Here is a 15,510-nt window from a genome sequence, read left to right as displayed (position 1 = left end):
TTCCCAAATAGTAAACTAGATATAAACAGGTTTTTCTTAGAAAATACAGCTGGTTTATGAAGGGCTCATAAAAGCTAGCCCCTTTAGGGGGGTCTGGACAGAGATGAGAAGGGATTTGTATAACTAACTAAGAAACTTGTTTTCTTCTGATTGGGTTAAAGGAAAAAAAGTGATGTCATGAGGTTAAGTCTATATTAACTACAACATTGTATTGTCTTATTGATTCTGTTATGACCTGTGCTTAGGGAGAATGGAATACTGTTTGACTGTACTGAAGAAAATAACTTTGTTGAAATCTACAACAGAGTTCGGAATCACAATAATTATTTATACTCACGGACGCACGAAGAACAAAAGAACACTACCTTCGAACTAACTTTGATTTTAAAACAACACGAGCGAGCCAACTAAACAAGGACTGCTTTTCTTACCTTATTTTTCTATAAAATCGGAGACTTTGTTTAAAGCAAACTGGAGTGAACGAAATTCAGAGGCTCGAAACCGGACAGGATTACAGCTGAATAAACTTTTGCAGCAACAAACATCTGATGAAAAGGAAAATGTGGAACAGACTACGCAGAACGAACCACATATGTCCGGAAGTATGCAATTATTGTTGATCTAATATAGTAAACAGCTGGTATAAAGCCCTCGAACACAAACCACAACCCCCTTGTCCAGTGCTGAACCTGCTGAGCTCCTGGCAGCCCTCATTAAGGAAGAAAACTACAGCAAGCCACCCGGACTTCACAAGCTGGCAGTCGCGGTGGTCGTCTAAATCTAATGCATTGAAACCCCATACACAGACACAGACACAGACACAAACACAGACACAGACGCAAACACAGACAGACGCAGGCACAGACACAGACAGACAGGCACAGGCACAGGCACAGGCACAGACGCAGACGCAGACAGACACAGGCACAGACGCAGACACAGACAGAGACAGACAGACACAGACACAGACACAGACACAGAGGCAGACACAGACACAGGCACAGACACAGGCACGCGTGTGGTTTCCAGTTTTATAGTTGCTTGACATCCAGACTACCACTACAGTAGCTGTAGCTGTGCAGCGATCGTAAATCTGCAAGAGGCAGTCTCCAAAACAGCCCCATTTGAGCCCCACAAGAAACAATGAGAACAAGTCCAGGTTTTGAAGCAACATGTACTATACAGTCCGAGGCACAGAATTCACTTGCAGTGTTCTAAACAACAGGGAGAGACCTCACCCATGAGCCTCTATTGGAACAAAATGCATTATTTATTGCAGCAGCACTGCGGATGCAGATCAATAGCATGGCACTGCAATAAAGCAAACCTGCAGCCAAGAGGTTTGTGAGAGCACTCGTATCTCGGACCACACTTTCCAGACAATGTGATTTAATCTGAGGGCCAGCTGGGGCGGCATCCCTCTCACAGATCCAACGCCTCAATCCAGTGCCCAGACCTAACTGAATCAGGGTCAGGATCTGTTTCCATCAGCACAGCTAAACTTCTGTTCCCTTTTTAGCATTACTATATAAGTGAGGATTGTACATTTCACTACTAATAATTATTTTTTCGTTTTTTTTTTTTTTGGTTAGAATTAATATCATGGCCAAATATAATCCATTCACAGTAATTTTGTAAATTTCTGCAGCCATCCATGTTTTGGTCCATAATTCTTCTTCAAAAAGTTTAAATGTCAACTTTTCATTGTTACCATAGGGACCACAGCGAAGCTTAAGGGGAGCTCACAGTGAACCTCTCTAACCCAACCCTATAAACACATGTACTGCTCACAGTGAATCTCTCTAACCCTAGCCCTGATCAGAGTAATGCTCTAACCCTAGCTCTGCTCACAGTATTGCTCTAACCCTAGCTCTGCTCACAGTAATGCTCTAACCCTAGCCCTGCTCACAGTAATGCTCTAACTCTAGCTCTGATCATAGTAATGCTCTAACCCTAGCTCTGCTCACAGTAATGCTCTAACCCTAGCCCTGCTCACAGTAATGCTCTAACCCTAGCTCTGATCACAGTAATGCTCTAACCCTAGCTCTCATCACAGCGATGCTCTAACCCTAGCTCTGCTCACAGTAATGCTCTGACTCTAGCTCTGCTCACAGTAATGCTCTAACCCTAGCTCTGCTCACAGTAATGCTCTAACCCTAGCTCTGCTCACAGAGATGCTCTAACCCTAGCCCTGCTCACAGAGATGCTCTAACCCTAGCTCTGCTCACAAATGCTCTAACCCTAGCTCTCATCACAGCGATGCTCTAACCCTAGCTCTGATCACAGTAATGCTCTAACCCTAGCTCTGCTCACAGTAATGCTCTAACCCTAGCTCTCATCACAGCGATGCTCTAACCTTAGCTCTGCTCACAGTAATGCTCTAACTCTAGCTCTGATCACAGAGATGCTCTAACCCTAGCTCTGATCACAGTAATGCTCTAACCCTAGCTCTCATCACAGCGATGCTCTAACCCTAGCTCTGCTCACAGTAATGCTCTAACCCTAGCTCTGCTCACAGTAATGCTCTAACCCTAGCTCTGATCACAGCAATGCTCTAACCCTAGCACAGCTCACAGTGATGCTCTAACCCTAGCTCTGCTCACAGTGATGCTCTAACCCTAGCTCTGCTCACAGTAATGCGCTCTCCTCTTACCTTTGCCAGGATGCATCTTCTTCATGGAGATGGCCTGGTCCTCAGAGAGCGCCAGGCGGCGCAGTACATCGGCCAGTGCTGCCCTGAGCACCGTGATCTCATCCTCCTGCTGCTGAACACGCAGCTCCAGCGAAGAGAGACGGTCCTGCACATCGGAGGCACTCGCCCCAGAGATACTGTCATCTGAGAGAGAGAGAGAGAGAGAGAGGGGGGGGTCAGGAATCACTGCTACAGGGAGAGAGAGAGGGGGGGTCAGGAATCACTGCTAGAGAGAGAGAGGGGGGGGGGGTCAGGAATCACTGCTACAGAGAGAGAGAGAGGGGGTCAGGAATCACTATTTTGAATTCCATTCTGTAGGGACAGACACACATACCTGAGATACAGAGTAAGAGAGGAAATTAACTCCTAAGCTGTACAATCGGTAGAGAAGTTTTTGAAGTTGCTTATTGAAGTCCCATTTGTTAGTCTTTATAGTGGACTCTAGGTTTCATTGAGCTGTCAGTGGCACGGGCTGACAGAAGAGCAATTCATTCCAGCGTAGCAGAAATGAAATATCAGTCACCACTGTCCAGAACCTCAGCACTCCACGGCATCACGTTGTATTAACTTCAACAGTTGAAGATGTTAAAATGTGAGTTCATTTTTAGTTTATATAATTATATGAAATACTATCCCTGATCAAACACACACACACAAAAAAAACATAAAAGCCTTGGTTGTTAAACCACATGTAAAAGGACCCCTCCAGTCATCTTCATGTAAAAAATATGAAGCAGCAACTGCTGACTGTGAAGTTTAGTGTGAGAAGCTAAAGATCAAGCTGCTGATGAAAAATGGGAGACAGATCAACAGAGCCCATACATTTGACACAGTCCAAGTGAGAAGACTCAATGAAGGGAAGGGACAGTGAGCTGGTTCAGAGGAAGACGTCAGTATCTCAAGGAAGCAGCAGCAGCAGGTGGCCTGGTCAAGGAAATGACTCCTTTATGTTCTTTGCTCTGGGCAGATAACCTGCTTTGTCTGAAAGTATCAACACAGGGTAAGCCCCAGGGTGTGCTCACTCACAGTCAAAGAGGATACAGGGCTGTGTTCCTATGCATGTAAGTCCCAGGGTGTGCTCACTCACAGTCAAAGAGGATACAGGGCTGTGTTCCTATGCATGTAAGCCCCAGGGTGTGCTCACTCACTGTCAGAGAGGATACAGGGCTGTGTTCCTATGCATGCAAGTCCCAGGATGTGCTCACTCACAGTCAAAGAGGATACAGGGCTGTGTTCCTATGCATGCAAGTCCCAGGGTGTGCTCACTCACAGTCAAAGAGGATACAGGGCTGTGTTCCTATGCATGTAAGTCCCAGGGTGTGCTCACTCACAGTCAAAGAGGATACAGGGCTGTGTTCCTATGCATGTAAGTCCCAGGGTGTGCTCACTCACAGTCAGAGAGGATACAGGGCTGTGTTCCTATGCATGCAAGCCCCAGGGTGTGCTCACTCACAGTCAAAGAGGATACAGGGCTGTGTTCCTATGCATGTAAGTCCCAGGGTGTGCTCACTCACAGTCAAAGAGGATACAGGGCTGTGTTCCTATGCATGCAAGCCCCAGGGTGTGCTCACTCACAGTCAAAGAGGATACAGGGCTGTGTTCCTATGCATGCACACTCACTTCAGTACTGAGGGTACGGCATCTCCAAGAATCACGACTAAACCAAGGCTAAACTGCGGTTATTAAATATCAATCACACATCCTGTCACTCGAATGCTTACCAGAAATGAAGTTGCACGACTTCTTTCCATTTGGTGCTTTCCCTTTGTTTCTCAGAAGCGGGGCAGATGCCAGTCTATAACAATCATAAGAATAAAGTCGGTCCTGAAGACTAATGCAGAGAAAGCCACTGAACCACAATGCACTGCAGCCTGGTCGGTCTGAGCTCCACCTCTTTGTTTTCAGATTGGCAGCGCTGTGTTTCCAGGCTCAGATTCATGCTCCCTAGTGCATTAATAAATAACCCTGAACACACTCACTCCCTGCTTCAACACTGCTCTGTAACCCGAGACTCATTTACCATGCGGTGGATATCACTCCCTCTGTGTAGCAACATGGAATCACATCTCTTATCTGATATATTCCACTGCCTGCGGGGCAGCTACAGAAATACTGCTTCTTTCATGTTCTGTAAGTAAAGACATGACCCGGTTTGAAACAGAACACTGAGAATACAGTGCAGCAAGTGTCTGGAAAGCAATCTGAGTGCACTGCTCACCTGTTGTTTAAAACAAACTCTCAAAAGAAGATGCATCATGTTACACATGTTCCAGTGCGCCTGGGAGTGTTTTTATCGATGCGCTTCCCTGATATCAGAAGTGGCTTGCCTGTGGAACCATTCCCATCTGGTTTGTACTGGTCTAGACCCGAAAACAAACGGGCCAAGGACCTGCTGATGGGCTGCACTCTTGGGATCTGGCAATTGCATTTGTTGTAATAATCTCACAGCTCATCAGGACCAAAGTAGACAGTACAATATGTAAAAAAAAAGTTAATGAGAATTCCCCCCTTATTTGTTTAAGCTTTGCATTTTGTGCCGTGAGTTTAGCTTCCAGTAAAATGGGTTTATTTATCACACTGTGCTGACAGCTGAAACACAAATGTGACTTTCTAGCTTTGATAATTACATCGTGCTGTGCCATGGCTGGGAACTGGGTTTCACCAGGTAGCCCCATCTGGATTGACAGATCGAGAGGCACAATGTGCAGGCGTGTACGTCAGATACGCTACTACAGCATTTCAGGAGCAGATGCAAACAGGCATGTTTCAATCCAAACTACAGATCAAGTCCCTGTAACACAAAGCGGGTTTGTCTTACTGCTGCTGCACGCTTGCGTTCCGGGAGTCTGGTCTGGCTCTGCTGCAATCTCTCTCTATTGTCTCTCTCTCAGTCCACACATTCCCTTGTTAGCTTCCCTCCTGCCCTGCACAGTCAGTGCTTCTGTGGCCTCTGATATCTGGAGAGCCTCAGCTGCAGGTAAGATCGCCTCCTGTGCTTCAGAATTTCTCTTGTGTGTGTATTCTTTCAATAAAACTGGCTGAAAATAGCAACAGACAGATTTCAATAAAAAACAAATTTAAAAAAACTGCAATATTCCTGCAGCAGCCCTGCCCCGGTTTAAAAAGCTTCAAGGGATTAAGCTGTATATGACCTGGAAAAACCAGTCCCTCGCAACACACAGCAAGGGCTTGCTCATGAAATAACATGTGAATGTGTAATGAAAGCATACATGACATGAAATGCTTGCAAAGTAATCTATCTTTCAATGGAAATCCAATGTTTTTAGCTACACATGAACTGTGAAAACCTTGCTAATCAGCCGTAACACCAAAGACACAGGCAATAGCATGTTGTCAATAGCGTTGGTCTCATTTTATAGTTGTTTTTGTTAGTGCTCTTAAGCATTGCTCTTACAGTGCTGTGCTTAAAGTTACGAGTGATGAGTCTAAACAAGTTCAACACCATTGTGTAGCATTCTTTTTCTTTTCATTTTACAGAGACCCTAATTGAAAGCTTTTTCAAGTATCTGGCTCCTTTCATCACGCTGTCTGCATCCTCCGCAGACCACAAAATCATTTTCAAACCAGCAAAGAGGGACGTGTGGGCTGTGAGTTTAGTAAGACACACCTGAGGTTCTTACCTACACTGTGGCTCATCAAGCATTTGTTAAAAACTGGAATGGGTGAAACTGCTATGTACTGGGAGCCTTATTTCCAACTCTGTTTAATTAACACAGATGTTTTTTTTTGTGTGGCAGTGTCTACCTATTCTCCTAAAATAACCCACGTTAACCGAGGTCGCTCTGTGGACATTGCTAAAGAAAACAGCCGCAGACAAGCATGAAGTGGTTATTGTATATGGAAGGCATATTGTCATCTATTGTGGTCTAAACTCTTGACCCCAATACAGCCCTGCCCTGCCCTGTCCTCTATAATCCGCAGTGCAAAGTAACGCCTCCACACATGGAGAGAGAGGGACGGAGAGAGAAAGAGAGAGAGATAGCGAGAGAGAAAGTAAATCTCTCAGGCCCTAGTCCAGACTAGCCAGTGGCGTGTCCAGCACATCAATCCTCTGGTCCGGTACCTGTAACTGAATCCAGACAGGAATGCCAGCCACGCTCTGCAGACCCGCTGGCCAGTCTATTGTAGTTTGAGCCTGAAGGAATGAGAAGCATCTCTCCATGCCCTGCAGCATTCCACAGGCTTTCCCCATCTGTATCAAGCCCTGGTCGACCTCCCTGCTTTAAAGGGCAACACCGGAACTGCTGGAGTGCATTGCTAACCTGCAACACCACACAGCACTCATTCAGCTTGGGAATGCATGCAGCGTCCCGCTCATTCAGCTTGGGAAATGCATGCAGCGTCCCGCTCATTCAGCTTGGGAATGCATGCAGCGTCCCGTTCATTCAGCTTGGGAATGCATGCAGCGTCCCGTTCATTCAGCTTGGGAATGCATGCAGCGTCCCGCTCATTCAGCTTGGGAATGCATGCAGCGTCCCGTTCATTCAGCTTGGGAATGCATGCAGCGTCCCGCTCATTCAGCTTGGGAATGCATGCAGCGTCCCGCTCATTCAGCTTGGGAATGCATGCAGCGTCCCGTTCATTCAGCTTGGGAAATGCATGCAGCGTCCTGGTGTCAGCAGCTGCTTTACTTCTTAGAGCTACAAAGAAAATTACCCTTGAAGCACTATCCTCACACACAATCTTTCACCAAGGACAATATGAATGTGATTCTTTGACACTATTTCCTCCCCCCTCAATCTGCTCTGACATGGTTCCTGGTTATTCTGGGACTTTGTGAAAGGGGAGGAGGCTACAGGACGAAGCCCACCAAGCCCAGACTGAAGCCGCTCACAGACAGGGACACTCTGATTGCATGTGCCTGTTGATCATTTTGTATAGCAAATTGTAACTCAGGATTATTTTGGTCTCCATGTGGATATGATAAAAGGATTCAGTTTGCTTAAATCAAAACAATCTTTGCAAGACACATACAGACACGCACACACACACAGGGTAGGCAGACACATACAGACACGCACAGACACAGACATCACACACACGCACACACACACAGACACACACACACAAAGTCAAGGCAGACACACACACAGGGTAGGCAGACACATACAGACACGCACACACACACACAGACACACACACACAAAGTCAAGGCAGACACACACACAGGGTAGGCAGACACACTGAGACACGCACACACACAGTGTAGGCAGACACAAAGACACGCACACACACAGACATCACACACATGCACACACACACAGACACACACACACAAAGTCAAGGCAGACACACGCACAGGGTAGGCAGACTCATACAGTCACGCACACACACACAGAAACATAAATAAGATTTCAAAAAGCAGCACAAGCTCCTGCTGTACAAAGGAATGTTTCTAATTAATATTCTAAATGGATTCAACCAATAATGGATCCAAAAGAAGAAATCCACAGCCTGCTTGCTTTGAGTTTACTTCAGGAATGGAATCCCAGCACAATGCACTGCATACAGCAACAAGGAGCAGAGTGCAGCTCAGCAGGGACCCTGGCACAGTGCAGTGAACAGAGTGCAGCTCAGCAGGGACCCTGGCACAGTGCAGTGAACAGAGTGCAGCTCAGCAGGTACCCTGGCACAGTGCAGTGAACAGAGTGCAGCTCAGCAGGGACCCTGGCACAGTGCAGTGAACAGAGTGCAGCTCAGCAGGGACCCTGGCACAGTGCAGTGAACAGAGTGCAGCTCAGCAGGGACCCTGGCACAGTGCAGTGAACAGAGTGCAGCTCAGCAGGGACCCTGGCACAGTGCAGTGAACAGAGTGCAGCTCAGCAGGGACCCTGGCACAGTGCAGTGAACAGAGTGCAGCTCAGCAGGGACCCTGGCACAGTGCAGTGACTGCGTGAACTCCATGAGCTGAGCTGAGCTCTGCTCTGCTGTGTTAATTGTTTTAATCTTCACTGAGGTTTGGGGTGCGGAGCTGAAACTGCCTGCCTTGCAGGAGAGGTTACTGCGGGTCACTTCATTGTTTAGAATTGTACAAGGACAAGCCATCCCAATTAAATACATGTACTTTACTGATAAATACTCTACAGAGCAAGTCAACCCTTTTCTTCCAAAAGCAACAGGAAACACAATCCAGCACACTGTACACTGTACCTGCGACAGGCTGCTTCCATGATCTCTATTTTAATACAGTCCTCTTTCAGACATCCAGCACAGCAGCAATGGCAGCAGAAACAGTACCAACATTTGTAGGAACTTCTAGGTCCCTTTCTAGAAATCCTTTACCATGGGGCAGTGCATAGATCCACAAGCCATCATTCCTTCATTCTGCTCAGTATGCAAACCTTGCTAGTTTTATGACAGCCCTGTGTAAATTCACCAGGGTCAGTGCAGCAGTTACAGAAGATTCATTAACACTGAATGCATGCCTGATCCTAGCTGGATTACTTCTCCTGCAATATAGATATCATGTAGCGCTTGGCCTATTTAAAAAAACAAACGCACACTGTTCTGTACAGAATACACTGCAGACTACTGTGGAGAGCATAATGCACAGCACAGCAAAGGAATATACATCAGAACAGCTCCCTGCATGCTTCACCTGAAACCACAGGGGCTGCCCCTGCCTATTATAAAATACGGGTATCTGTTCATCTCCAGCATGCTGGCAGTCACTGTGGAACAGATAAAATCAGAAATACAATGCAGAAGAAATGCAGGAGGAATCTGCAGAGACACAGCAGACTAGACTTGCAGTACAAGCCACTTGAATTAAAAACTCAGCCTATATGTAGTGGATGTCTACCAGTAGTTTCTACTGAATCTCTGGACTACAGCAATTGCAAACTCAGCCCTCGATTAGAGACAGGCAAGCCTGCCCTCCACAGCGTGACGGCTGCTCGGTTTTCACCCTGCGCTGTTTAGAAAGCGTGCTGCACCATGCAGCTGAACAAGGACGTGACTCTGCGTCTCTGTGTGTTTAGCACTTGTGCTGCCTGTATGGGAATACAATGGGCCCCATTCACAAAGCTTGGACTCACTGTAACTAAATGATTTTTCAAGTCTAGACTTTCTCAGGGTACAAAGAATGAAACCAACCCTTTAGAAAATTCTTTTGTGGAGAAGGGTTTGTGAATAAAAAGCCTGCTTAACCTTTCTTAAGTAGCTAAGGGTCATGCTATAGTACATACTAAAGTGCATTCTACAGATTGTTTTAATACAGCTTTTTTCAATAAAACAGACTAATTTTGTGAATAGGGGCCAATTTCAACAGTCAAGACATGAAGCAGGGATAACAAACGGGCAGTTTTGAACATGCCACCGTCACAGACAACATGTTTCTGCTAATGTCTTAAATGACATGGTGCTTCTTACAATTCTGCCTGAGAATAAACGAGTGGCAGGCTCTGCAAACGAGCATGCACACTATAAATGACTTCTCAGTGTTAATAAAGAACGAGTGGCAGGCTCTGCAAACGAGCATACACACTATAAATGACTTCCCTGTGTTAATAAAGAATGAGTGGCAGGCTCTGCAAACGAGCATGCACACTATAAATGACTTCCCTGTGTTAATAAAGAATGAGTGGCAGGCTCTGCAAACGAGCATGCACACTATAAATGACTTCTCAGTGTTAATAAAGAACGAGTGGCAGGCTCTGCAAACGAGCATGCACACTATAAATGACTTCCCTGTGTTAATAAAGAATGAGTGGCAGGCTCTTCAAACGAGCATGCACACTATAAATGACTTCCCTGTGTTAATAAAGAATGAGTGGCAGGCTCTGCAAATGAGCATGCACACTATAAATGACTTCCCTGTGTTAATACCCAGGCTTGCCCAGTACTCTGTTAGGAGTCATGCACTGTATATGCAGTAATATAATCTTTTCTCAGTGCTGTTTACAGTAGCAGTGTGCAGCAGGAGTCCTGTACTGTATCTGAAATAACCCTGTCCCTGTGCAGTGTAGCAGCGTGCAGTCCTGTACTGTATCTGATATAACCCTGTCCCTGTGCAGTGTAGCAGCGTGCAGTCCTGTACTGTATCTGATATAACCCTGTCCCTGTGCAGTGTAGCAGCGTGCAGTCCTGTACTGTATCTGATATAACCCTGTCCCTGTGCAGTGTAGCAGTGTGCAGTCCTGTACTGTATCTGATATAACCCTGTCCCTGTGCAGTGTAGCAGTGTGCAGTCCTGTACTGTATCTGATATAACCCTGTCCCTGTGCAGTGTAGCAGCGTGCAGTCCTGTACTGTATCTGATATAACCCTGTCCCTGTGCAGTGTAGCAGTGTGCAGTCCTGTACTGTATCTGATATAACCCTGTCCCTGTGCAGTGTAGCAGCGTGCAGTCCTGTACTGTATCTGATATAACCCTGTCCCTGTGCAGTGTAGCAGCGTGCAGTCCTGTACTGTATCTGATATAACCCTGTCCCTGTGCAGTGTAGCAGTGTGCAGTCCTGTACTGTATCTGATATAACCCTGTCCCTGTGCAGTGTAGCAGCGTGCAGTCCTGTACTGTATCTAATATAACCCTGTCCCTGTGCAGTGTAGCAGCGTGCAGTCCTGTACTGTATATGATATAACCCTGTCCCTGTGCAGTGTAGCAGTGTGCAGTCCTGTACTGTATCTGATATAACCCTGTCCCTGTGCAGTGTAGCAGCGTGCAGTCCTGTACTGTATCTGATATAACCCTGTCCCTGTGCAGTGTAGCAGTGTGCAGTCCTGTACTGTATCTGATATAACCCTGTCCCTGTGCAGTGTAGCAGCGTGCAGTCCTGTACTGTATCTGATATAATCCTGTCCCTGTGCAGTGTAGCAGCGTGCAGTCCTGTACTGTATCTGATATAACCCTGTCCCTGTGCAGTGTAGCAGCGTGCAGTCCTGTACTGTATCTGATATAACCCTGTCCCTGTGCAGTGTAGCAGCGTGCAGTCCTGTACTGTATCTGATATAACCCTGTCCCTGTGCAGTGTAGCAGCGTGCAGTCCTGTACTGTATCTAATATAACCCTGTTCCTCTTCTCTTCCTGCTGGGAGAAGTTTACATTGTTTAATGCTTGCAACAACATGTTTGTTTAAAGCCATTAATCTGTTCTGCGAAGCCAAGTATTTGTAAAGCAAGCTGTGCACCGTGTCTGACAGATTTGGGGATCTGACGGGATCTGACAAGGTTTGAATTAATTGAAGTTCTACGGTAGGTAGAGCAGCAGCTCGTCTAGCTAATGAAATCCCTCCCGTACTACACTGGGCATTCACCTGAGCTGCACCCAGAGAAGCAGCAGCACATAGCTCAGAGAACAGAACACAGAGCATAGAACACAGAACACATAGCCCAGAACACAGAACTCATGAAAACAGAACACTGAGCGCTGTTCTTCGGATCAGTACTGCACTGCCCTCCCCTCCCCAGTGGTGCATTCACAGAAGATCTTGTTGCACATCCACAATAGAATTATTTTTTCAACAAACAAGGCACTCCACGCCCCCTGTAGAGTCCAGATCTCCACCAGCTGTCAAACAGACTAGACGCTGTAGAACCCCCCCGCCCCCGCCCCCTACCTCCACACACACAAACACACTAACAACACACTTCCTGTTTTCAGTGGGGGTGGGGACAATCTGTGAAGCTGTGCTGGAGAAACAATTTGAATCCAATACTCCCTTCAAAAACCAGGGGGTCCTCACCATTCACAAGTCTACCATTAAAATAACTTTAATACAGCTCCAATACTCCCTTCAAAAACCAGGGGGTCCTCACCATTCACAAGTCTACCATTAAAATAACTTTAATACAGCTCCAACACTCCCTTCAAAAACCAGGGGGTCCTCACCATTCACAAGTCTACCTTTAAAACAACTTTGACACAGCTGTCATTGTGTTTCCAGTACAGTAATCCAAGATCCAGGGGAGAAACAACTACACAGGAGATTCCACATGAACCCCAAACTGGTTTCTATACAGCAACCCTCCACAACCCCCCAGCAAACACACCAGCACAGTCCCACACAGCAATCAGAGCAGAACTTTACAAACCAGCACAGTCCCACACAGCAATCAGAGCAGAACTTCACAAACCAGCACAGTCCCACACAGCAATCAGAGCAGAACTACCAGCAGAGTCCCACACAGCAAACAGAGCAGAACTTTACAAACCAGCACAGTCCCACACAGCAATCAGAGCAGAACTTTACACACCAGCAGAGTCCCACACAGCAATCAGAGCAGAACTTTACACACCAGCACAGTCCCACACAGCAATCAGAGCAGAACTTTACAAACCAGCACAGTCCCACACAGCAATTAGAGCAGAACTGCTAGCAGAGTCCCACACAGCAATCAGAGCAGAACTTTACAAACCAGCACAGTCCCACACAGCAATCAGAGCAGAACTTCACAAACCAGCACAGTCCCACACAGCAATCAGAGCAGAACTTTACAAACCAGCACAGTCCGACACAGCAATCAGAGCAGAACTTCACAAACCAGCACAGTCCCACACAGCAATCAGAGCAGAACTACCAGCAGAGTCCCACACAGCAATCAGAGCAGAACTTTACAAACCAGCACAGTCCCACACAGCAATCAGAGCAGAACTACCAGCAGAGTCCCACACAGCAATCAGAGCAGAACTTTACAAACCAGCACAGTCCCACACAGCAATCAGAGCAGAACTACCAGCAGAGTCCCACACAGCAATCAGAGCAGAACTTTACAAACCAGCACAGTCCCACACAGCAATCAGAGCAGAACTACCAGCAGAGTCCCACACAGCAATCAGAGCAGAACTTTACACACCAGCACAGTCCCACACAGCAATCAGAGCAGAACTACCAGCACAGTCCCACACAGCAAACAGAGCAGAACTTTACAAACCAGCACAGTCCCACACAGCAATCAGAGCAGAACTACCAGCAGAGTCCCACACAGCAAACAGAGCAGAACTTTACAAACCAGCACAGTCCCACACAGCAATCAGAGCAGAACTTTACAAACCAGCAGAGTCCCACACAGCAATCAGAGCAGTGCTTTACCAGCACAGTCCCACACAGCAATCAGAGCAGAACTACCAGCACAGTCCCACACAGCAAACAGAGCAGAACTTTACAAACCAGCAGAGTCCCACACAGCAATCAGAGCAGAACTTTACAAACCAGCACAGTCCCACACAGCAATCAGAGCAGTGCTTTACCAGCACAGTCCCACACAGCAATCAGAGCAGAACTACCAGCAGAGTCCCACACAGCAATCAGAGCAGAACTTTACACACCAGCACAGTCCCACACAGCAATCAGAGCAGAACTACCAGCAGAGTCCCACACAGCAAACAGAGCAGAACTTTACAAACCAGCACAGTCCCACACAGCAATCAGAGCAGAACTACTAGCACAGTCCCACACAGCAATCAGAGCAGAACTTCACAAACCAGCACAGTCCGACACAGCAATCAGAGCAGTACTTTACCGGCACAGTGGTTGTTGAGCAGAGCAGTGGAGTTGCACGCCGGAGCAAGGCTCGAAAAGCTTTCTTCCATTCCTGCACTTGTACTGCTCTTTCTGATGCTGCTGCTGTTGTTGATTCTCTTGTAAAAAAAAGAAAATAAAACAGAGCCTTCTGCGTTTGCTTTTCCCCTCGCTGCGATTCCAGATAACCTCACAGAGAAGATCAGTTCCCCAGAGCTGCCTGCATACTTTGAATTCTAAGGATATCCTTCCACAGTCCAGATGGTCGGCTACAAAGCACTTCTGTGCTGGAACAAATAAAAACTCTGAGACACCGAGCGCGCTCTCTCTCGCTCTCGCTCTCTCTGATCTCTGCACCCTCTCTCTCTCTGTACACACACGCACACCCTCTTTCTCTCTCTCTCTCTGTACACACACACACACACACACAAAGAGCACTGACACAGAGAGGGAGGCTAAAGGGGGTGGAGAGCAGAAGTAATTAAAAAAAAAAAAAATTTGTCATGGCCGGCTCAGGGAGTGGCCCAATTTCCTATTGCACTGCTATTTATTGAACCTTCTGCACACTCAATGAGCCCTGCACTGACATTAATGAATCATGAGCACTTTTGGTGGATTTCAGACTTCCTAAAGCAACGATAATCCATTCCTCATCATCATCGGTTACAAGCATTTATCAAATGCTGCTACCTAGACTCTTTGCTGATTGGTTGCTAGGCTGACATCACCAAACTCATTCCATCGAGTGGAGCTTCTGGATTCGAACCCGGGCCTCCAGAGGTGAAAGGCAGGCCACTGAACAGGACTGACTGACTACCTAACCGCTTAGTGGCTGGGATCAGAGTGGCCCTTTGAGCCATTCAAGAGTGGTTCTTTATCTAACCAGAGGAAATCCCATAGAAATGTGCCTCTGGCTCACTTCTTAAAAGCACGGCCGCACAGTGTGCAGGGTCATACAGTCAGGGGAGCGCAGGTTCGCGTCCTGGCTGTGCAAAGTCACCCCCAGTCTTCGCTGGGGATTCCCGAGGGCACGTCACATTAGCTCTGGCGCTCCCATGGGTTAGGGAAGCAAAACCGTTATTTCAAAAGAACTGTTTCTCCTCATCGAGCTACAGCAGACACTGCTGGCCAGGCGCCCAGTGAGCTCATAGCAGACACTGCAGGGCTGGCCTTTGTCCTCCAGAGGCCGGTGACATCCGCTTTCGAATTCCTGGGTGTAGAAGAGGAAGCTGCCTCGGTCGAAGGATGCCGACTGAACCTTCAGTTCTCCCGAGCGGTGTGGGGAACAGCTGCGGTGAGGGGAAAACAATATTGGACATTCTAAACTGGGGAGAAAAT

The 15,510-nt window shown here is 47.1% G+C and overlaps 1 protein-coding gene across 1 annotated transcript in view; it reads right to left on the bottom strand.

Annotated features, from left to right (window-relative positions):
- LOC117411291 (echinoderm microtubule-associated protein-like 4) overlaps positions 1-14,582 on the bottom strand; it is a 77,130-nt gene extending 62,548 nt beyond the window's left edge. Inside the window, exons 1-2 of the mRNA XM_059024806.1 lie at positions 14,174-14,582; positions 2,654-2,836 (exon numbers count right to left, since the gene is read on the bottom strand). Coding sequence (XP_058880789.1) covers positions 2,654-2,836; positions 14,174-14,243 — 253 coding nt within the window. The 5' untranslated portion in view covers positions 14,244-14,582. The remainder of the gene's footprint in view (positions 1-2,653; positions 2,837-14,173) is intronic.
- Positions 14,583-15,510: the final 928 nt, after the last annotated feature.

Source organism: Acipenser ruthenus, chromosome 6 (genome assembly GCF_902713425.1).
Source record: "Acipenser ruthenus chromosome 6, fAciRut3.2 maternal haplotype, whole genome shotgun sequence".
NCBI classification, from domain to species: Eukaryota; Metazoa; Chordata; class Actinopteri; order Acipenseriformes; family Acipenseridae; genus Acipenser; species Acipenser ruthenus.
The sequence above is the reverse complement of the archived record's forward strand: the minus strand, read 5'-3'. Positions and strand labels throughout refer to the sequence as shown.